This window comes from Mustela lutreola, chromosome 6 (assembly GCF_030435805.1).
Source record: "Mustela lutreola isolate mMusLut2 chromosome 6, mMusLut2.pri, whole genome shotgun sequence".
Classification (NCBI taxonomy): Eukaryota; Metazoa; Chordata; class Mammalia; order Carnivora; family Mustelidae; genus Mustela; species Mustela lutreola.
In genome coordinates this window covers 62,974,720-62,998,960 of record NC_081295.1, presented here as the reverse complement: position 1 = coordinate 62,998,960, position 24,241 = coordinate 62,974,720, and the positions used below count along the sequence as shown (strand labels likewise).

The window sequence follows — 24,241 nt, the reverse complement described above, 5'->3', positions numbered from 1 at the left end:
TTTGTGTAAGTATTTTATACTGTATTTGTACAATAAAGCAAAGGAAAGAAAATTTTATAAAGAAAATAATAAGGAAAAGAAAAAAAATTTATAGTCCTGTACTGTATTTATTTTTAAAAAGCTGCTCATAAGTGGACCTGTGCAGTTCAACCCATGTTGTTCAAGGGCAACTGTGTATTCACTGGGAAGGTGTAAATGTTAGACGCTATTAACGAATCCAGGAAGGTCTTCTGCTAAGACTTTGAGCCAAAAAGAAGCTTAATGGTTAATTATTTGAAAGGAATAACAGTTTAAAGAGAATGATTAAAGAGAGAGGTTTGCCCAGAATTTCACTTTTGTTGTTCAGAGCGATTAGTCAGCTAAAAGGGAATTTATCTTAGCCACAGAAAGGTTGTCTGTGTCATAACTAAGAATGTGGGCTCTGGAATAAGCTTCTTTGGTCCAGTCCTCAGTCTTTCTGCTTCCTAACTATGTGGCCTTGCGCATGTTGCTGTCAGTCCGTGCCTGTGTCTTCATCTAAATTCACAGACCACCACGTAACTCCCATGAGTGTGTTGAGGACAAAATGAGATTATACTTTTTTTTTTTTAAAGATTTTATTTATTTATTTGACAGACAGAGATCACAATTAGGCAGAGAGGCAGGCAGAGAGAGAGAGGAGGAAGCACGCTCCCCGCTGAGCAGAGAGCCCGATGTGGGGCTCGATCCCAGGACTCTGAGATCATGACCTGAGCTGAAGGCAGAGGCTTTAACCCACTGAGCCACCCAGGCACCCCGAGATTACATTTATTTATTACATTTTTGGAATGAATCTAAATTGAGAGTCTGTTGTATCTATCGTTTCCGGTTATTCCTTTAAGTTCTTGGACCTTGCGCTAAAAGATTCTAGTCTTGTGCTGTTAGATACCCAGGCACAAAGGAAGATCTAGTGTGTGGTGGTTTCCTGAAGCCTCAGGATCCACAGAGCACTTCTTCCTGGATTGTTAATTTTGCTGGAGTATTTTCGGGAAATTTTATTTTTACATCAAAGGAAACAAGTGTAGTAAGGAGCAGAATGCAAAAATGTGTATGAATTTTTAAAATAAACTTAGCCCAGTCCATGAAGTTTCATGAGGCTTTGAATGAGGGGAGTCAGCTTCAGTGTCTTCTTACAGTCCAGGGGGAGGGGTGTCCTGTTGTTAGGGGAGCCTCCTTGGAGCAGTTCAGGCCCTGCGGGTTGGGAATTTTCCTCCTACAAGTAGGTGAAAGTGCTCAGGGTGCTGCAGGTCAGAGGGAAAGAGGAGTCAGTCTGTCAGACAGATGATGAATGTGTGAATGTGTTATCTTCCGCTCTGCCTCCCCTGCGTTTGCTAACAAGAGAGACAGACTCCCAGCTCAACTCCAGAGCAGTTCCTCAGACCTCATGGTGTTGCGTTTTGGGGTGGCTGGCGGTGACATCGTGGCGAGGCGGCAGGAAGGGCGCGGTGGCTGACCCGTCTGTGTTTCGCCCACAGGCCCGCCTGAACTGTAAGCACTGCGGGAAGCCAGTGATCGACGTGCGGATCGGGATGCAGTACTTCTCCGAGTACAGCAACGTCCAGCAGTGTCCGCACTGTGGGAACCTGGACTACCATTTCGTGAAGCCATTTTCCTCCTTCAAAGTTCTCGAAGCTTATTGATGAAAGCTTTGCTTTAGGAATAGCTATTTTATTGACTTTTATTTCTTTATTACATATCTTTTATAGGGAAACATTCTGTGACATGACTTTCTTTTCTAATTTAAAGGAGAGTTCCTTTGTGTATGTGTGCCACTAAAATGGGGTTGGCCCGTTGCCCTCTCTTGACTCCTGAGTGTTGGTCTGTGGTCCTGACTGGAGCCCAAGTGGATAATCCCGTGAGTCTGGGGTAGAGGTTCACTCTCACTAAGAGTCTCTCGGACAGCTTTTAAGGTGGTGGGGAGGATAGGGTGGATTTAGTTAAAGGGATTATGGGATTATCAACTAAAGGCCTGGTGGGAGTTAGAAAGAAGCTCTTATTAAAATGTTAACTGTCTAAAGACCCACTTTTAGATCTGCTCTGGGCCTTGAGAAGAACATGGGACAGTCACTGTAAGTCTGTGCCTGGAGCGCTGGGAGTGCACTAGTCTGTCTTGGCTCAGGGTTGTGCTGGCACACTGACCTGTAGATGATTGGAAAGCAGATACGAGTGGTGTTTCTATCACCTCTGTGATTAGGCAGGCAGTTTTCACACTGAGAATTATATCCAAATTATAAGACATAGGAAAACTAGTGGTGTTGCAAATGTTTTTAGGTAAACTGACCTGTAACAGAGAGAACATACCGAATGAATTTGGAAGTGCTGCACATGGACTCAAGGGGGCAAGATCAGGTGGAACCCTGTCTTTGGAATTGTGTCTTTGAAGTTGGTCAGATGAGCTCTTAAGGAGAACCCATGAATGACATGATTTGGGTGGTACTGATTTATGTGTGTTGCACTGTCCAGGGGCCATTTGATGTCAGATTCTTCTCACAGGTAAATCTCACAGCCATAGATCCTAACTGGTGAAATTCAGAACCATCATCACTATGCTTTTTCTTCCACAAAATTGTTATGGCCACATTTTATCCATTTAATGCTGAGCTTCCCAAATCATAGGTTTGACCCCAAGAAGGAAAGGAAAAAATTGCTTTGTGAGGATATGAGGAAAGGAATAATAATTTTAATATTTCTTTTTAAAGTGTGTTTTCATTTCTCAAAACACGGATTGTAATATGTAACAGTATTTTGAAAATAGATCATTCTGAAGCTCTCCATGATACTTCACCATTAGTGAAACAAGATGATAATTTGTATAACTTGATTAGTCAGAGCATTGGGCTTTCCAAAATACAGCCTTTTGTGATTAGAGCTTGATGATTTAAATAGACTGACACCCTATACCATCATAAAATTGGAATTGGAATATGATTTCTCAAAAATGGATTTGGTAATTTCAAGTATTGTATACATATATGCTAATAGAAAGCTGAAAATACATCTATTTTATGGGTAGCCAAATTTGGAGTGATGTGAACAGTTTGTATTACTCATGTGGTTTATACCTTTTTTTTTTTTTTTTTCTCAGAACAGCTGTTTTACCTCTGAGAAGTTTTTAGGTATTACTGCAAGCAAGTTTGAGTTCTACTGTATGAAATATTTGATGTTTTTTTTTTTTTTTGAAACAACAGAGCATTGAAGAACCAATATATCAGCTAATATTCTTATCTTTCAGTTTGGATGATTGTAATTCGGTTTACTGCTTCTCATTTGGTGGTTGATGGTCTGAAAAATATTTCACAGTGGGGGGAAATGCTCAATGCCTCTATGAAGCAGCGAATCGATATTGGCCTGAAAAAGGCCTATAGAACAGAGCCCTTGCAGATGTGTCTTAATACACAGAGCTGTATTTGTGAGTTAACTGGTGCCCCACTGATTCTCTCATGTACCCAAGTATAAAAATTCGTAGGTTTCTCATGTCTTGAGGTAATATTTGAGTTTCAGTTCTGAATTTCAAATGGATAATAAAATATTGTAATGCTGTTTTTTAATGCACCTAAAATTTTATAGAGAAACCTGCTTATTATTATTGTTCTGGATCTTAAAGGTTATATATAAATCATGTTCACAAGCTCCTTAGTCTAAAACTGTGAATGTGGTGTCTGATGCATTCAGTATTTTCTTCTTCTATTGGTTTGTACTCTCCGAAAAATAAGTAGGAGGAGTTTTCCCTGTAATTGGATAAAATTTGCTTTTGGCCTTTATTTGAACCACAAAGTTAGGATTCTGTGGATGCTGCGGTTCTGAAAAAGGAGAGGGATAGGTATCATCCCTATAGGATGATTCTCCCTATAGGAGAATATTGTTTGCCTTTAAGGCATCACATTCTCTTCTAAAGTAGAAAATCTGGCTTATTTGAGAATGAAATACAATGAGTATGCAACAATGTGGAGAATAAATCTTAATTTGGAAATCTGCTATTCTTAGTATTTTCACTAGATTTTCTCAAAGTACTTTGCTCTGAATACATCAGTGGAGATTAGAGTATGTCAAAAAAGATGACTATTTTGTTGTGGTTTGAATATTAAAGGATATTAGTCACCCAAGAGACCCATTTTTCTGTTTTTCTGATAGACAGTGTTCAATAAAATGAACCACTCATAAGTGATTAATAATTTCAAAGTGATTTTTTTTTACCTGTTCTAACTTTTTAAAAAAATCATTTATTTTTTTAAGAGTTCTGTACCTGGAACAAATAAAATTTTACCTGCTTCAGTTCAGTGAGAAACCATTTCTGATGGCTTTATCGTTTCTCTTTAGGCTGACTCAGTTCTCCATTCTCTTCTGGCTGCACATGAAGCAAGTGATAATACCGAGTTTATCAACTACTTGATTTTAAAAGATAGACATTGGCCATGAAATTGGGCGGTGGGATGAATTATTCCATTCAAACTAAGCCAGAGCTCTCCCTGGTCTTTAATTTCCAGGTTCTGCAGAAGTTTATTTTCAGAGTAAAAAGTATTTTCATTGCTTTTTGGGGGAAATTAACTCAAGGAAGGAATATTATTAGGTGTTTAAATACTAAAACTAACAGGCTGATGCATAACTTAGTAGACCATGAAGACTAATTTGCTGAAATTTTGTGTTTTGTCCCCTAAGACCAACGCCTCACGTACAGTTGGTTCTCCTGTACCCGGGTCGGGACCTCCGCGTGGCTTCTCCTCTTTGGTCTCCTGGTTGCAGCTCTTGAGCAGTTTCAGTTGGTTTGGGAGGACTTGAGGAGAAAGCGCTCCTGTTCAGTGTTTTTGTTCCTTTAATGGGATGCTGCCTAACCCAGCTCATCTCTATGTCCTTTGACTTCATTATTACTCCAGGTAATTGAAAGAAAACATAACGGATGGGCATCGTTAAAACCAGCTCAAAAATATATTCTTGTCCTAAAGATTTCTTGTCAAGATGTCTTGGATTGCACTTTTGTTGAGGGAAGACAGTGTAAATAGTTAAAGAATGTGGATAAAACTGAAACAATTTGGTTATGGAATTGTGTGTGGTGTTTGAAGGTTTCTGTTTGTGAAATGTATGTATTAAAAGTAATAAAATCTCAGAAGCTAACGTTGTACTCTCTCTTCGGTGTGTCACTTTATTTTTTTGTCTGGGCTTCAGGGTTTTGGGGTTTGGGCCTATTTGATCAGAATAGATAGTGGGGAAGCCTTTCTGGGGTTTGAGCGCAGTCTGTTCTCGGTCACTGCTGCTGGTCATGAGAACCGCAGCCTCTTTATGCTGTTCGATGGCAGCGGGTCGCATGCAGCCTACCTTTGCGATACAATAAGCCTTCTATAGAACAGAGTTACTTCTATGGAGATGGTCCAAAGTTAATTGTTCTGGTTATAGGGAGCTCTACTGAATGGGTAGACAGTCCTAGTCTACAGAGTTTTCTTGGGTTCCCATGCCTGTAACAATTTTTATAATGAGAAGACTTTATCATATGCTACTTCATTTTAAGAAAATGAAAACTGAGTTGTGATTAAACCTCTTGCGACTTTGCACTGTGGTCAGGTATGTTTTAGCTTTTAAAATCTCATTGTCCCTTTCATTTCCACTGTCATTCTCAGCTAGTGGATTGAAATCCACAAAAACACTGGAACACAGGAGAAGAGGTGGAAATGTGGGTGAGGGACATGTCTCCAGTCTGCCAGTGGATTCAAAGGCTTGTCTTCCCACTTACTACAGACATCTGAGGCATAAATATTATTTTATTTGAAGCCATAAGGACTCGGGATCTTACAGTTTCTGCTAGCGTAATTTACTCAACAAAATTCCTTTGCAGTTGTAAGAAAAATACCGTTCTTAACTGTGGCAGAGCAGAAAGAGGAAATGAAGTTAAGCAGTGATTGATAGGAATTAAGTTTAATGGGAGAAGAATCTTGTTTGTTTGTAGTGGTTTCCATTTCTTTAAATCCGGCTTATATTGTTTTCACTTAAATTTAGCAGCAATTAAATTCCTAATTATGCAGGCTGTTTTCTTGAGTGAAGAGGTAAATTTGGGGAGGAAAAAAAGCTTGCCTTGAGTTTGTGTGCTTTCCATGTTTTGCTAGCTGGCCATAGTTGGGATAAACCTTATTTAATGAGTATGAAATACCTTTGAAGATAGTTACTATTTTAAATAATTTTTTTCAAGGAATATTTTTTCCTGTAGTGGCAGCCTGTAGCACTGTGGTAATGACTTCATACAAACTCTGTCTAATATTGCTATGCCTCAGGGGTGGCAAAATAAAAATTAAAGTACTTTGATGGAGTTCAGTAGGATGACACTGTTTACACTTGTTGGTGTTCAGCGAATGGAATCTGCCGCCATTACATCATTTCATCATTTTCTGGTGAGGGATACTATGCCAAGTGGTTCTGATACACAAGATCAAAAATTTAGATCATATCTTAAAATCAAGTTTAGAGCTACCTAGTTACATGTCTCATAAATATAAGAGTAAAAACCCATAGCCATAAAAGTCTAGAATTTAGAGATACCAGAATTTAGCACAAGGGTTATGTTTTCAGTTGTATTCACAATAGTATATGTTTGTTAATTGCATCGCTATTGTACTTATTTTAGAGAGAAATGGAGGCTTAGAGAATTTAAATCTACATAATAAATTCACGTTGTTAATGGCTGAGAATATTAAGTCTGGGTTTCTTCTCCTAGCTTTCCAAATAATATCAATGGATGGGTACTTTGCTTAGAGGTGAGAGAGAACTTTGGGTTTATTTTCACAAGACAGTAGGTGTAAAAGATATAGCCCTCGTTTTAGCCAAACAGGTCCTAAAATGGCAGTAATTCTGAGTGTTTTCCCTGGGCTGTTGTATAAGGGTGATACGTACTTTTGAAAGCATCCCTTCTTTTTAGAAGAAAAAACCAAAGAGGAACACTTTTATAAAAGGGAAAAATAATATTTGAAAAAATATTTGAAAAATAATATTTGTGTCCTTTGCCTCATTTTTGTGCATTAATTTCTTGACATGTGTTCTCTTTTGTTTGAACATTGCTTGAGGATATAAGGTGACATTTTAACAGTCTGCACTAAGAATTCATCATTTTATTCACTTTGGGATCTGACCTTGAGTTGTTTGATTCCAACGTGTCCAGCTGTCAGATTTGATAGCATTGGTCTCTGCAATTTGGGCAGGGTTTTCCTTTTTGACTAACTTTTCAAACAGTTTCTCTTGGTGTGTTTCATTTTTGGTTTCTCACTATTTTGTCTGAAGCTCTGGTATCTTAGACTTTTTTTTTTTTTACGGTTTTATTTATTTGACAGAAATGGAGCACAAGCAGGGGAAGCAGCAGGCAGAGGGAGAAGGAGAAGCTGGGCAGGGAGCCTGATGTGGGTCTTGATTTCAGGACCCTGAGATCATGATCCAAGCCAAAGGCAGATGCTTAACCCACTGAGCCACCCAGGTGCCCCTCTGAGGCTTTTTTGAGTTTTATTTGTATTCCACACAGGCTTAGGGGGAAAATGCTGGTTACATGTTTCTTTTAGTGACTTAAGATTTTTTATGGTCTAGGGGCTATCTCTTGAGCTAATATGTAGTAATACTCCAAATTATTGCAAAACCATGAGTTGGCAATCAGTCCCTTATACTTGTTTTCATCATGTTAACAAATCACATATTTTCTGAAGCTCTGTTGACATAGCATGTGATTGATGAAAAAGTAAAGCTAAGGTGAAGCCCCTAGGCTAGAGTTTGTCTGAGGCTCCAGACCCTCCATGGCTCTAAAAAGAGAGTGGTTTGGGCAGGGAGCAAAATGGCAGTCCTGAGGGCTATTGTGAATATTTCAAAAAGCTTAACGGGGATGTAATGAGACTGCACAGGATACCTAAAAGGTCAATTTATTTTTGGCTTACAGCAACCCTGGTTATCTCATCAAATGCTGGCAGTAGCACATGTCTCTGATGAATAATATATGAGAATACAAATGAATTATTACCCAATAAATGCTGTTCATTTTATAGACATAACCTTTCAGAATTGGATAGGATCAAGTTAGGTGAGGGTCATCTTTGGTGGAGGCAGAGTTGGGAAAATGCCATTTTTTAGATGTGTCTACTTTTTATAATCCTTTTCCTTTTACCTATTGTGATACTTTTGCCTTATTTTTTCATACCTGCGCATCTCTTTCCTGCCTTGTTCTTTCTCCTGACTATCCTATTGTATCAAGGTTCTTAACCATTGGAATAATGGTAAAAGCCTCCTGATAAACCCAGGCATGACTTAGTCAATAAATTTAAAAAGTTAGTTAAAAATATAGATTCTTATAATTGCCATTGATACAAGTTAGTTGATCACTAGAGGAATCAAGTAGACCTATATTTACATATGCGGCCAATTGTTTTTTGACAAAGGTGTAAAGAGAATTTAGTGAAGAAATGGCAGTGCTGGAATAATTTGATATCCATATGCATAAAAACAAAAACTAAACCTGGGTTTTTACTCACACCATATTAAAAAAAAATTCAAAGTGGGTAATAGATCTAAGTGTAGAATCTATAAAAAGATTCTGCACAGCAAAGAAAACATTAAGACCAAAAGGCAACCTACTGAATGGGAGAAGGTATTCACAAATGACAAATCTGATAAAGGATTAGTATCCAAAACATTTATTTATTTTTTTAAAATATTTTATTTATTTGCCAGAGCGAGAGGGACAGAGAGAGAGAGAGAGTACATACAAGCAGGCAGAGAGGCAGGCAGAGGCAGCAAGAGAAGCTGGCTCCCCTCAGAGCAGGGAGCCAGATACAGGACTTAATCCCAGGACCCCAGGATCATGACCTGAGCTGAAGGCAGTGGCTTAACCAACTGAGCCACCCAGGTGTCCCTAGTATCCCAAACACTTAAAGAACTGACACTACTCAACACCCAAAGACCGAATAACCCAATTAAAAAATGGGCAGAAGACATGATCAGACATTTCTCTAAAAGAGACTTAGAAATGCCAGCACACACAAAAATGCTCAGCATCACTCATTATCAGGGAAATGAGAATGGAAACTACAAAGAATTATCACTTCATATCTGTCAAAATGGTTAAAATCAACAACAGAAGAAAAAAAGTGCCTGCGAGGATATGGAGAAAAAGGGAGAAAAACGAACAAGTGCAGCCACTGTGGAAGACAGTATGAAGTTTCCTCAAAAAATTAAAAGTAGGACTATCCTATGATCCAGTAATTGTACTACTGGGTATTTACCCCCCAAAATACAAAAACAAATTCAAAGGGATACATGCACCCCTATGTCTACTGCAGAATCATTTATAATAGCCAGACTTCGGAAGCAGCCCAAGTGTCCATTGATAGATGAATAAAGAATATGTGGGTATACACACACACACACACACACACACACACACACACACACACACACTAGCATATTATTCAGCCATAAAAGTAGGATGAAATCTTGCCATTGGCAACAACATGGATAAAGCCAAGAGTATAATGAAGGTTAAGTGAAATAAGTCAGAGAATGGCAAAGTGATCACTCACATGTGGAATTTAAGAAAAACCAAACGAGCAAAATGAAGGAAAAAAGAGATCAAGAAACAGACTTTTAACTGTAGAGAACAAACTGATGGTTCAGAGAGGCAGTGGGTGGGGGGATAAGTGGAATGGGGGATGGGGATTAAAGAATAGTTATGACAAAAAAGAAAATCTCCCACCAAAAACAATGTAAAAATCTGAAGATGGATGATTTGGATTTTATTAAAATCAAGAACTTCTCAAAGATATTAAGAGAATGAAGATGAACTACAGACTGGAAGAAAAGGACTTGTTATCCAGAATCTATGAAGAATTCCCAAAATGTAAAAACAACAACAAAAAGACACAATTTAAAAAAGGGCAAAATATTGGAACAGGCATTTTGCCCCCCCCCCCAAAAAAAAGAACGATAAATGAATACACGGTAAAACATTCAACATAATAGTCATTAGGAGCATTCCAATTGAAACCACAACGAAACACCACTACATACCCATTGGAAGGACTCTTTGATTATAGAGGGAATACAAATACAAATTGTTGGCAAAGTTGCCGGGTCCTGAAGCGAACTCTCATTCACTGCTGATGGCAAACAGTCTGGCAATTTCCTAAAAAGCTAAGCATGCCTGTGCTATGTCCCAGCCGTTCCACTCTGTATTTACCCAAGAGAAATGAAAGCATGTCCACACACAGACTTGTTCACGAATGTTTATAGCAGCTTTATTTGTCACAGCCACAGAACAGAAACAACCCAAATGTCCATTGGCCAGAGAATGGATGAACAGAATGTGGGATATGTATACAGGAGAGCATCACTCAGCCATAAAAAGGAGCATAGTATGGATAACATAAAAAGTCGAAGTAATCACGCTGCAGTGGAAGAAACCAGAGGAAACGAGAATATATACCTTATGATGCCATTTATATAAAACTCAAGAAAATGCAAGCAAATCTATAGTGTGCTCTCAGTAGTTGCCTGGGGCCGGGCTGAGGGGTATGTATATATGGGGAGGGGAGAGTGAAAATGATGACAAAGGGGTTGGAGGAAACTTTGGGCAATTGATGTGTACATCACCTTGATTGTGATGACGATTTCACAGGTGTATACATCTTTTGAAACTTACCATATACCTTAAATGTGTGAGTTATTGTATATTAATTATACCTTCATAAAGCAGAAGAAATACCCTCCCCAAGGGATGACCTATGCCATAACATTTTATTTAAATTAAAATAACAAGTGCACATTCATGACAGATTCAGTTTGTTTTAATGTGTGATTTCTGCAATTATGGCACCATGCTGCCTTTGCTGCAAAATCTTTTGTGATACATTCTCTAAGAATACTTCCCCAGAGTTTTCTTTAAAATGGAACAAGAGGGGTGCCTGAGTGGGTCAACGGGTTAAGCTTAAGCCTCTGCCTTCAGCTCAGGTCATGATCCCAGGGTCCTGGGATCCAGCGTGGCATCAGGCTCCCTGCCTGGCGGGGAGCCTGCTTCTCCCTCTCCCATTCCCCCTGTTTGTGTTCCTTCTCTCGCTGTGTCTCTCTCTGTCAAATAAATAGATAAAATCTTTAAAAATAAATAAATAAATAAATAAAATGGAACAAGAACTTCAAGACACACAAGTAACCCTTTACCCTTTTGGGATTTCTGTCCCATATTCTTTTACTGTTTTATTCCAACATTTAATTCAACAGTGTGTGTGTGTGTGTGTGTGTGTGTGTGTGTGTGAGAGAGAGAGAGAGAGAGAGAGAATTACCTTATTTCCAAACATCCTACTGAGTTATTGAAATGGTATTTTCCTTTTATAATTATATGTGATTGGTGCATGTGCTATTTTTATTAAATTACATTATTGCAGGGACAAATAGAACAGGCACAAACAAGTTTGGGAATAAACATGGGCTAAGTTTTGGTTAGCACACAACTGTCCAGGGCGCAGGGTAGGGGTGCGTGGGAACTGTGTGCAGGGAAGCCAGGAGCCACAGGCGTTCATCACTGTGCAGCTTTATGACATGAGCTGGAGTCCGTGCCTTTGTCGGACTGGGTAAGCAAACGTCCGTTGAGAAGGAGTCTACCGCTCAAGCTCTCAGTGCTTCCTTTCCTCGTCTGTAATGATGAAGAGTCCCCACCTGGGGCCAGGGGTGTTATGAAGGGTTAGGTGAAGCAGTGTAAACAAAGGGCTCTCTGCAGTCCCTGGCATGTTGTTAAGTGCTGACAACGTATCTTCTTACGGTCACATGTGTTATCTCATTGTCAGTATTCTTACAATGGTAGGACAGGAAAGACCTCCGAGATCGGCTCATGCTGTGTATTTTACAGGAGAGGAAGATGGTTAAACACATCAGCATACAGGACTGCAGGTCTTGTACGCCACCAAAAGTGGGTAATCCTAAGGAGGAGGCTCCCTGGGGCCTTCTCCCTAAAGGGCTCCTGGAAACCTAGGGAGCAAGCTCTCTGATCAGGTGGGGGAATTGCAGCTTTACCAGACCCCTAACAGAGCTTCTGAGAGCAGCCTTCCTCGTTGAGAAGGCTGGTCATTTTCAATAGCTGTGAACATTTTAAAATCAGTGAGTGTGTGAAGCAAGGCAACAAGGTAAGAAGGCAGCTGAGAAGGTTGTGGGATGAATAAACAGAGGAAATCTGACTGACGGAGGTGGATTAGAAATTTTGTGAAAGCTGTTTGGTTTTCCCCACTTAGGTTTAGCTTCACCCTGAGACCTACGCTTCCAAAACCTACGTCTTCCTTGGCTGGAAAATAATTTATTTCTCCCCCTGGCTGGTGAAAAGGAACAACTGGCCATAGGTTTTGTTACAGCGATTGCTTCTTCCTTTGAAGCGTGCCCACGAAGGATGGCATCCACACTCCTGACTTAGTGCAGCGAATGCCACTTGCAAGTGGTCAGCCTTGCTTGGAATGCGGTAGAACAGATCATGGTCGTTCTGTGCTCGTCAGGATAGCGCCGTCAGTGTTGGGGGTTTGCTTCTATTGGTCCCATCTGGTTGCAAGATGCACCTGCCGAAATGCTGCAGGTCATTAACCGCTGACAGGCATCTGAGTTCGCTCCGCAGAGTAGGGCCGGTGTCTGCCAGCACTGATGCCAGTCTGAGAGGCAGGAGGCCTGGGTTTGAACTGTGCCTCGTACACTCAGGCAAACCACTCCATCTTTTGGATCCTGCTTTCTGTTATAGCATGAAAATACAAATACCAACTGTCTAATATTCTTAGAGTGAGATTTAATGAGTTTTAATAGGGTAAATGAATTTATAAGCTCTTCAGTGACACATAGACATGAGATGTTATTAAAAGGAGCAAGTCAGTGATATTCCACTTAATTCTATTTTAAATATTTTTATTTATTTGAGAGAGAGCATGCGAGCAAGAGTATGAGTGGGGGTGGGAGGAGGGAGGAAGAGCAGAGGGAGAGGGATAAGCAGATTCCACACTGAGCATAAGGAGCCTGATGGGGGCCTCGATCTCATGATCCTGAGATCATGACTCAAGCTGAAATCAAGAGTCTGATGCTTACCGTACTGAGCCACCCAGGCTCCCCAATTCTACTTTAAAAAGAGTACCATTGGGTACCTTGGTGGCTTGGATGGCTGGGTGTCTGCCTTTGGCTCAGATCATGAGCCCGGGGTCCTGGGATCGAGTCCTACCTCGGGTTCCCTGCTCAGTGGGGAGCCTGTTTCTCCCTCTGCCTCTCTCTGTCTCTGTCTGTCATGAATAAACAAATGAAATCTTAAAAAAAAAAAAAAAAAGAGTAGCATTTATCCTGGATGCCTTTGATCCTGGATGTTAAATAGCTGTGACTGTGTCACTAATTAGTCTTTTATATGTCAACCCTGACATGCTAAATTCTAGTCAGTTCAGCTTGTATTGAGATATACTGTTTATTGAACACATACTATCTGCACATACTTTTTGGTAAAAAAAATTATGACTATTCAGAAGGCTGATCTTCTTCAATAGCAGTGAAAGTCTTTTAAAAACTTACTGAATTCTACTTTTGAAGTGTCATCATTCCATGAGAAGTGACGAGCTCCTTGAGGTTATGTACACCTAAAATAGTTCTTGCTGAGAATTACTGTGTTCATTGGTGATCTACCCTAACACTGAAATGAAAGTTTAAATGTAGATCCTTTTTAAAAGAACTAATTGAAATTCTAACAAAGCATTTGACTTATAAGGTTTGCATTTTTAGGTTAAGAAGATTTTTATTAGACTGAAAGAAGTCTGAAAGAAATTTCATTCCTGGCATATCTGTCATTTACATTTTGTCAGGTTTATTAGTGCATATGCAGAACGTTGTGTGCAGAGAAACAAGAGTTTTTTTTAAAAATTGTATTGGAATCTTAGTCATTTTCCAGATGCCTTTAATCTCGTGTCTCTATAGGTAGGATATGGGCTGTTGTTCTTATTCTTTTGGAATTGGGATTTCTTTTTTTTTTTTTTAACATTAAGCATTTATATGATGCCTACGGTAAGAAGCACTAGCAATGTTTTATTATAGTTTTGGGGGTAAAAACATTACAGAAGCGGTGATAGGCATATTCTGTTTCTATTGTTAAAAGCTTTATGATTTTTTGTAAAGTTGGTGTGCATATTCAGATTTGCATTACTGAAAGTTTTAAGAAAATATCTCTAGCAAACTAAGCTACATGAGAAAGCTTATTCAAAATTGCTAAGTTTTAAAATTCAAAAGAGACTACTTTATCTAAGAAGAATAGTGTTTAAAATGGTCAAGTTGAAGTTTTTGTTATTAGAATGGCCTCTATTTTGAGATTGGAGCAAGTGCTTAGGCACTTTTAGTTTTCTTGGTTTACACATAATTTCAGTTAACAAGATACTAAATATGTCTCTGAAGATTTCAATATCTATTATTACACCCAAAAGAAAGGAAACCAGAAAGGTCTTGAAGTAAATGGAGTTCTTGGCTTGTGGAGATGTGCTCATTTTTTAATGTATGTGTTTGCAGGTCACATTTCCAACATGGGTCAAGAAAGCTTTCAACTCTTCAAAGGCAATACTGTCTTTGCAGCCGGTGGTGGGGGTATGGTGGGGAGGTGCAGGTGTGTGGTCTGGAGGGCAGAGCCAGATGGAAACAGAGCTCTGACCGATTGCAATGTTAGCATTTAGCAAAAATGATTTGTTGGCATTAAGTTGCTCAGATGTGGAGCACAGAGAACTTGCTAGGCTGTCGTTCTTTGGAAGCTCTGTGATGGCACTCCATGTAGATGTCATTGATTATGCTCTCCTTAAGGGTAGGGACTATGTTTCAACGTTGTATATTCATAGTGTCTAGTACAGGGCCTTACCCATTAGCTAATCTGTTACATGTTAAGTGAACATACTGGAAATTTTCCATGTCAGAGACATAAATGAGCAGCTGTGGGGGAATTCAGACAATTTTTTTCTTTTCACCTAGAATATACTCTTCGTTATACGTATTTTCCGTTTTTGATGCCTGCTCCTTTGGGGATTCCTTTCGGAAAGTCTAATATCAAAATATTGAAAGTAAAGAAAATATCTGGGTCATAAGGACTGACCTGTGTTCTGGGCCACTGGTAAAAATCACTTCATCTTTTACACCTTTAGGATAAAAGTGATCATGTTTAAGATTATTTAGGTAGTTAAGATTAAAAAAATTAGGAATGTCAGAAATAGAAGGTGCCTTAAAAGTCTTTTCTGGAGGGCGCCTGGGTGGCTCAGTGGGTTAAGCCACTGCCTTCGGCTCAGGTCATGATCTCAGGGTCCTGGGATCAAGTCCCACATCGGGCTCTCTGCTCAGCAGGAAGCCTGCTTCCTCCTCTCTCTCTCTGCCTGCCTCTCTGCCTACTTGTGATCTCTCTCTGTCAAATAAATAAATAAAATCTTAAAAAAAAAAAAGTCTTTTCTGGAAAGAGAGGGAAACAGCACAAGGATTGTTTTGAATCAAGAACTCTTGAACTGGGCCACTCAGTACAGTAGCCGCTAGCCGTGTGTGGTCATTCAAATTAAATTAACAAATTTTTAAGTTAAAAGTTCACTTCCTGGGGCACCTGGGTGGCTCAGTGTGTTCAGCCTCTCCCTTTGGCACAGGTCATGGTCTCAGGGTCCTGGGATGGAGTTCCGCATCGGGTTCCCTGCTGAGCAGGGAGCCTGCTTCCTCCTCTCCCTCTGCTACTCCCCCGACTTGTGCTTTTTCTCCTTCTCTCACTCTCTGTCAAATCAATAAATTCTTTAAAAAAAAAAAAGTTCACTTCCTAAGTTGTGCTAGCCATATCTCAAGTTCTCAATAGCTATATGTGGCTAGTGGCCACCATCCTGGATAGCACCCATTATAAAACATTTCCATCACTGGACAAAGTTCTATCAGATTGTGCTGGACTAGACTTTTTCCGCCAAAACCCTTTCTTCTCCACTTAGTGAATGGGTGCCTCGTGATGGGCCCTTCAATCTATCATATATTTCAATAAATGATTTAAAACTGGAAACAATGAGTAAAAGGATTTTGTTACTTACTATTCATTTTTGGTTATCCTAGGAGGGAGGTGTATTTAGAGCTCAGGGAGGGTAAATATGGTTCATTAGATGTTAACAGCCTGAAGTTAACAGTCCCAGAACCATGTCCCTGAGAAGGAGCAGAAAAGGCCTTATTTGGCCCTTGTCTGCCTCATGGGAAAATTAACGCAGGTTAATTTCAGGTCTGTGTCAGGTAACTTCTGAAGCTGGCATTCTTAACATTCCTGCTCAGTTTAGTTTCTTCTATGAGCCACTAAACATATACTTAATTTCGTTTTAAATAATCTAATATTGATGGATTTTTTTTGACTTGGTAATGCTTTATGAACCTTTTATCACACTTAATAGGAAATAATTTTTCTTTTGTGTTTCTGATAGATCACAATAGTATTGGAGTATTCTAATGGTAACGGGCAAGTAAGTGGAGACCATCTTGGTTTTTACTCTTGGTTTATTTATTCAACTAATTAACATTTCAGATAGCCTTTAGAGTCCCAGGTGTTGTAGATTCACTTGATTACTTAGTGCCAGCTAAGGGCTGTAAACAGCATCAAGGGAAGTAAAATCCTGGAGAAAGTCTTGGATTAGAGAATCAGCTCTTAAAAGCCATAAATCAAGTGTCCCCTTCTTTATGAAGCCTACCCTGACCACTTTATTTAAATTGGTCCTCAGGCGTTCCTGGTTTCCCTTTTCCTGAACTACTTTTTAATAGCATTTATAACCTTCTGACTCATTTACTGTGCTTTTTAAAAAATGTGTCTCTCTCCACTAAAATCTAAGCCTCTTGAGGGCACAGGGTTTTTTTTTCCTTTTTAAAAAAAATTTTTTTTTTTTTAAGGAGGGAGAAATGGGGAGGAGGGCAAGTGTCTTTTTCACTGGTATATATGAGATATCTAGAACAGTGCTTATCACATAGTAGATGCTCAAGAAATAGTTACTGAAAAATGAATATAATCATAAGGAGTGATGTTTCCATTTGATCCTTCCATTACAACTATTGAGAAGTTCACACTGACTTCCATCTGTTAAAACCAGTGGTCCTCTCTCAGTTCTCATCATACTTAAATTGTGAATAGCATTTAATATAGTGATCACTCCCTCTTCCAGGGCACTGCATTAGTGCCCATTTTAGTTTTTCCTCCTACCTTACTGGCTAGCTTCTTCTCAATCCCTCCTTAGCAGGTTCTTATTTATCTCCCTGATCTCTTAACAACCAGTGCCTCAGTGTGCAGGCTTCTTTGTTCCATCTATGCTCATTGCCTTGGTGATCTCATCCTGTATCATGGCTTTATAGATATATTAGCCAAGACTTCTCCCCTAATCTCTAGACTGTATTAGTTTAAAAGAGCATAACCCCCAAATTTCAGTGGCTTATACTGACAAACATTTATTTCTTGTTCATGGATTCCCAGTTCAGCTGCATCTCAGCTCCATGCTATGGGTTGGGTTCAGATTTTCTTTGTTCCATAGATGGCTCATCACTCCTTGTCTTCTCATTCTCAGATCCCTCAGACCAGCTGAAGGTATCACCTCTATCTGGTCTGAACTAGTCTCATAGCAGAGAGGGAACAAGAGGGCAGGTGGAAATTTTTGATGCCTCTAAATATGGTATATATCACATCTACTCACATTCTTTTGGCTAAAGTCATGTGGCCAAGACTGAAGTCAGTGTGACAAGGAAGTATACTCCATCAACTGGAGAAGTGAATTATTTTGAACAATAACATAACCCAGCAGAATGTGTATTATGCATTTTAAGTTACACATGTCTAGTACAGACAGGGGTGCCTGGGTGCAGTGGGTTAAAGCCTCTGCCTTCAGCTCGGGTCACTATCCCAGGGTCCTGGGATCGAGCCCAGCAACAGGCTCTCTGCTCAGCAGGGAGCCTGCTTCCTCCTCTCTCTCTCTCTGCTGCTGCTCTGCCTACTTGTGATCTCTGTCTGTCAAGTAAATAAATAAAATCTTAAAAAAAAAAAAAAAAAGAAAGTAAAAACATGTCCAATACAGAGTTCCTGATCTTTCCTCCACAACATTCCCTTCTTGCATTCCTGCCCATTTCAATTACTGGCAACTCCAGTTGCTCAGACCAGAATGCTTGGAATCATGCCAGACTCTTCCCCCCCCCCCCATATTCTATATTCAGTGTTTTTGAAAATCTTGTCAACTCAGCCATCACAATATGTCTAGAATCTAATCACTTCACACAGCCCAGTGCTACCGTGTGGTACAAGTCCTTCCTCACAGTTGTCTTGCTCAGCTTACTGGGATAGCTTTCTAGCCCATCTTACTGTGCCTGCCTTGCTTTCTTAGTGTATTTTCAACATGACAGCTCTGCTGGAAACTGTGCAATGTTTCCTTTTTCGTCCTCAGAGTAAAAGTCAACATCCTTAAAATGGCCAATGAGAAATGACATGATCTGGCTCCCAATTATTTCTCTAAATGCCAAGTATTCCACTCCTTCCCTTATCCACTCTGTTTCAGTGATGTCTCCTTGCTATTCCTCTAACATACGATGTGTTCTCATGTATATTAGTTTCTTGCTATTCCTTTAACATACTGATGTGTTTCCATGTGTATTAGTTTTCTCTGCTATAACACATTACTACGAACAGTGGCTTTAAACAACGCAAATTTAGTGTCTTAGAATTCTGTAGGTCTGAAGTCTGACACAGGTCTTGTTGAGCTAAACTCAAGGTGCTGGCTGAGCTGCATCCCTTTCTGGGGGTTCTGGAGGAGACTCTGTTCCCTTGCCCTTCCAGCTTCTGGAGGCTGTCTATTTTCCTCAGCTTGTGGCCCTCTTCCTCCATTTTCAAAGTCAGCAATGGTGGGCTGAGTCTTCCTCACATTGTATCCCTCTGATATCATTTTATACATACCTCCCTCTTCTATTTTAAGGACCTTTGTGAGTACATTAGGCTCTCCCAAGAATCCAGACCACTCTCCCTATTTTAAAGTCAGCTAAGTAGCAAATTTGCCAAATAACATTATCACAGGTTCTGGGGATTAGGACTTGGATATCTTTGGGGGAACTATTATTTTAGCCACAATACCCCTTCACCCCCCTCACGGAGCTGCTGCTGCTGCTGCTTCTTCTTCTCCTTTTTAAATGATTTAATTATTTATTTGAGAGAGCAGGGGTCGTGTGGGGAGAGAGAGAGAGAGAGAGAGAGAGAGAACAGCAGGAGGGAGAGGCAGAGGGAGAGGGAGATGCAGACTCCACACTGAGCAGGGAGCCCAATGCAGGACTTGATCCCAGGACTGTGTGACCACAGCCTCAACCTGAAGGCAGAAGCTTAACTGACTGAGCCACTCAGGCACCCCGGGAACTACTTCTACCTGCTGCTATTCTCTCCCTGAGCTACTCTCCTTTCACGTACTTGCAAATCATGCCCTCTCATAGGGTTGTACTCCTCTGTTGTCTTCTCTGGTCTTTTCTGATCGCAGAAAATTGCAACTCCTATCTAACATTCCTTTCCCTTTCCAGCTTTATTTTCCTTCAGGGCACTTAGAACTAACTAACATGCATTTATGTATCATACTGAATGTCTGTTTTCCCCACTAACATGTCAGCTCCATGAAGACAGAGATTTTTTTTTTCTCTTTTGTTCTCTGCTGTATGTCAGCATCTGGAATGGTACCTGGCACATAGTAAGCAGCCAATCGATGTTTATTGAGAGAATGAATGAAGAGTTTTCATTTTCATCAGCTGGAAGTATGATTCATTACAATCAGCTAAAGAAATCAGCCAATCACTAACTGACAAATATTCCTTGAGAATTATGTCAGTAAGAAGATATAAAGCAAATGGTCTCTGTGGTTTAGGAAGATTATGAATCACAGGAAACTGTGGAAACCTAAATAGATATTAGGTGGTAAAGTTATATGAGGCAAAAAAGTTTTTCTTCTGGAAATTCATACTGTCTCTCACTCAGTAAGTCCATCTCTGGCAGTTTCTTCAATCATTGTTCCAAGAAGGGCCTACTTAATATTCAGCCTACCCTTTCTTTACTAAAAGCCCATGATTTTCTTGAGGGAGCCAGAGTATGGGTTACCTTTTTTTCAGGCTCCCTTGCATCTGTGGGTAGCTCATGAGCCGTTTGTGGCAGTCTCGGGTTGGCTCCTAGCGAACTCCTTCAGGGAGGCCCTGCTCAACTGGAAGGTCCCTTTGCGCCTTCTCCCTTTTCTCCTTCCTCCTTCCTGGAATAAGAATGTTTATCAGAAGCACCAGAAACCATCTTTACCATGATGTGAATGTAAGGAAAGAAGCCCACTGTTAAAGACGATGAATCAGAAAGTTAGAAGGAGCCTGGGTGCCTGAAGACCATGGGGCCGGCATCTGAGTCCTGGGGTACCTACATGAGGATCTGCTCTAATATGAGATTAATAAGCTGCTGTGCTGGTTATTTTCCTTTTGCAGCTCTCTTCCCACATCCATTCTCCACTCTGTCTTCCATGATCTGTGCTCTAGGAGGCTCCCTTGCCCTTTGACTTCTGGTTGGGTTTGGCCCACTGAGGCCCTTGGCAGATCAATGGGGAAAAGAGAATGATCATTTTTTTCTGTTCCCACCCTGCTTACATTGTTTCTGTTCTAGTGGAGGCTCTGTTCCTCTGTGGCCTGAGGTCCTGCCCAGTGCTTTCTTTCCCTGGCTTCAGCTTTGATGGGCTCCAGTAACACCAGTCCTCCATTGTCCCTTTGGTCTAGAGGTGGCAATGGCCTTCTGCTCTTGCTAACCCCATGGAGCTTCCCCACCCATTCACCTACTCCTTATTGGTTTCCTTAATCCAGCCATACCTCTGTAATGATGTCTTCCTTAAATTTTGTTCTGGTTAAACCCCTTTGAATGTGCCATCTGTTTTATGCTAGGATCCCTGATGTGTAGAACTTCATGTTTCATGCCTCCTGCTATCCACAGCTGAATTTAATCCTGACTGATTGAGACTTCAGGTGCCATGTTGTTTGATAAATATCTATTGTTATAGCCTAGATTCACACTCAATTCAGCAAAAATGGTCACATTGTTGGTCTGATCTTTGCCTTAACTTTTCTTTACAAAAGATACCACTTTACTTAACTTTATATTCTAATCCTCCTGCTTTAGGTTGCTCACTAAATTTTTTTCCTAAACCTCAACCTTAGCTGGCTCTCTAGGACTGTGATTGCCCTGATGTCTTGCAGGCAGCCACCTTCTACCTGATTTCAAGGAAGGAAGGAAGTCAAGATGGTTTGTTGCCTCTCTTGAGCATTGGCCATGTGTTGGGCCCCGGGGTCTAGTGGCGAATGAGACAGATGGTTCCACCTGTCATGCAGCTACTTCAACTGGCCACAAAGCCAAACGCTAGACAGATGCTTACTTATCTGACCTAGTCTATATAGGAGAATTGACCGTCACGGGAGCACATCATGGGGCACGTAATCCAGTCTGAGGGATATGGGCAGGGGAGTTGAGGAGATGATGTTTAAGGGAAGACAAGTGTAAAGGCTGAGTAAGGAAGATAGCTAAGCCAAGGTGGGGGTGGGATCAGGATGAGCTTTCTCCGTAGCAGATGCAGAACAAACAGAGGCTTGATAAAGAGTAGCATGGTATGTTCTGGACTTGAGAGAAGTCTGATATAGTTGGAGCAATGTTGGGTAAGGGTGGTGTTGTGGGTGAAGGTCAGAATTATAACACCTGTGATACTTTATTAAGGATTTGAGATTAGCTCAAAGTGGTCCTAAGAATGTGCTTCACAGACCTCCAGTGACCGGGAGAGAAACCAAGGGTCCAGCTGCCACGAGTTGAAATTCCTCACCGTGTTAGCTCTGAGCCATGCTTGCACTGGTGGCTCCCAGCCAGTGGCGGAGCACAGTGCGGTGATCAAGGCAGGGCCTTTCCTGGGAGACTCAGGGTGACTGAAAGGCCATCTTTAGCTCCCAGACTCCCGTGGAGCCTGCCCTACCTTCCTGAGACTGCATGCAAGGCCAGGTGCTCCCCATACCTGGCTCCCCTCTGTCCTTCCCTGGGCATCTGACCGCATTCTGCCCCCCCAGCTCCAACAGCCTCCTCTGCCTCCGTAATTTTCTCTCACAGGCATTTCTGCTTATAACATCCTTGCACGTTCAATCCCATCTCATCTAGGATCTGGGCAGCCCCTCTGAGAGGGACATTTACTAACTGGGCCATGTCAGATGAGAGGGTCCATAGGAGAAATAGAAAACCATCTCATTCGCTGTGTGGCTGAAGTACCTTGATCTTCAGCTAGGATCCTTCTCACGACACCATGGAGGGACTCTGAGCAGGAAAAAGCAAGGTAAGTGTAGGGTTTTGTTTCTGTTTTAGTTTGAACAGTTCAGAGTTTTGTTCATTTTGTTTTGAACACGCACTATGCCCTGAATTTATAGTGAATGGGTTCCTTTCTTTTTTTTTTTTTTTTTAAAGATTTTATTTATTTATTTGACAGAGAGAAATCACAAGTAGATGGAGAAGCAGGCAGAGAGAGAGAGAGGGAAGCAGGCTCTCTGCTGAGCAGAGAGCCCGATGCGGGACTCGATCCCAGGACTCTGAGATCATGACCTGAGCCGAAGGCAGCGGCTTAACCCACTGAGCCACCCAGGCGCCCGAATGGGTTCCTTTCTATTGGTTCTCGTAAAGTGTGGTTTTCTGGGTGGAGTAGGCTGGTGCTGCCAATGAACCCAAGAAGATTTCCTTTTGGCTTCTTTCTTTTTCTGTCATTTCTCATCATACATGTCTTGAAGCTACCTTGGCTCTTAGAGTGCTCTGTGTGCCCACCACGCACATTAACTCTCTTGGCCAGAGTTTTACCCTTAACTTGCTGTTTACAACGATGCCAACAACATGCTGGGTAACACTGTAGACTTTTGTTTTGCTGTGCTAACAGCTTTGGGGCCTTGCGTTTTGAACAGTACCCATTCCCTTGATGTCCGCCATATCCCCTTTCTTGTAGATTCATATGTATGTGGCCAAAGGAACAACTTCATGTTTTCTATAAGGGCCAGAGAAAAATCAGTGGGGCCTCTGCTCTTGCCCTTTGAGTTGGTCATTTGGTCTTTTCCTGCAAGTTAGTGAGTTGAGAAGGCACGTTTAAGTGTTTAAGAAAAGTTCTCATTGCTGTGAGTAATGGTGGAGGTGGGAAATGCTGGGATGCTGGTGACCCCATGGTGAGATCCTAGAAGTGAAGAGAGTGGAGAAGGGTATTTGCAACATAAAGTCAGTAGGTTGTGGTGATTATTATGTTTGGTGGGAGGAAGGATAACTATTGGGTTTCCAGTTTTCTTCTTTCTCTGTTAACAAGTATTTACTGAGTGACAGGTCCTCCAGTCCAACCTGGACCTCATGGCCCAGTGCTTCACTTCCTGTCTTACTAACATTATCTTGCTTACTCCTTGTATCCTAGCTGGCATTTGTATCCTGGAGCACCTCCTTGGGGCCTCACACAGCCTGGGAAGCTACTGGAGGGGCCCCCAAACCCATGGATTTGGGGATACTTCACCTTCCTAGTCTTTGTCCAGGTCTCAAAGGCTCTACCATTTTGTTCTTTTTTCATTAGTCTCCAAGGCATGTACTTCATGGCAGGTTTTATTTATTTATTTATTTTTAAAAACTCTTTATTCTCTTTAACCACCTCCCACCACTGCTTTTGCTCCCCATTCACAGGGACGACCTTGCCTTTGACTCCACATTGAAATTCAAGGCAACAAATGAAAAATCCTTCAACTTCTTGCTGCCAAGTTCCCAAACTACACAGCATCTGTAACTTTATTCCTTCTTTCTTATCTTTAAATGATTGGCTCTTTTCCTTTCCAATGTTAGTATCTGTTCCCGGTTTTCTTCCTCTGCCTCAGAGATTCTCCACCCTGATTCTTCCACATCTTCCTGTCTGTTGACTCCTCAAGATTTGGTTGAGTTATTTGTTTGGCCCTGTGAAAGAAGGACTCAAACCCGGAAAGCATGACCCCCTTCTCAAACTGGCTGAATGAAACGTTTTAGGACAAACACTGGACAGCCAGCCTGGAGAGGGGCCAGAGACCAGCCTCAAAGCTTAAAGCACCAGAGAAAATCAAATGCTTCCTACTTAGTGACAATTAACCTTTCATGTGTGCTCTGGACCCTCACCTCCCACAGGAACCACACCATAACACACTGCTTCCTCTCCCAACAGTGATATGTATTCCTTTATTTTTTTTTTCTGTT

General features: G+C 41.0%; 1 protein-coding gene and 1 pseudogene across 4 annotated transcripts in view; one reads left to right on the top strand and one right to left on the bottom strand.

Moving 5' to 3' along the window:
* HECA (hdc homolog, cell cycle regulator) overlaps positions 1–5,134 on the top strand; it is a 44,741-nt gene extending 39,607 nt beyond the window's left edge. Inside the window, exons 4-6 of one of the 4 annotated variants that reach the window (XR_009354609.1) lie at positions 1,494–1,873; positions 3,104–3,134; positions 4,675–5,134. Coding sequence is in view for 1 of the 4 variants with exons in the window: in XM_059177407.1 (XP_059033390.1) it covers positions 1,494–1,658 (165 nt within the window). In the remaining 3 variants the exon portion in view is untranslated. Of the gene's footprint in view, positions 1–1,493 lie in introns of all 4 variants that reach the window. The other 3 variants (XR_009354607.1, XR_009354608.1, XM_059177407.1) reach the window with 3 other exon arrangements.
* Positions 5,135–12,499: 7,365 nt separating this feature from the next.
* LOC131834600 (large ribosomal subunit protein eL21-like) lies at positions 12,500–23,197 on the bottom strand (annotated as a pseudogene).
* Positions 23,198–24,241: the final 1,044 nt, after the last annotated feature.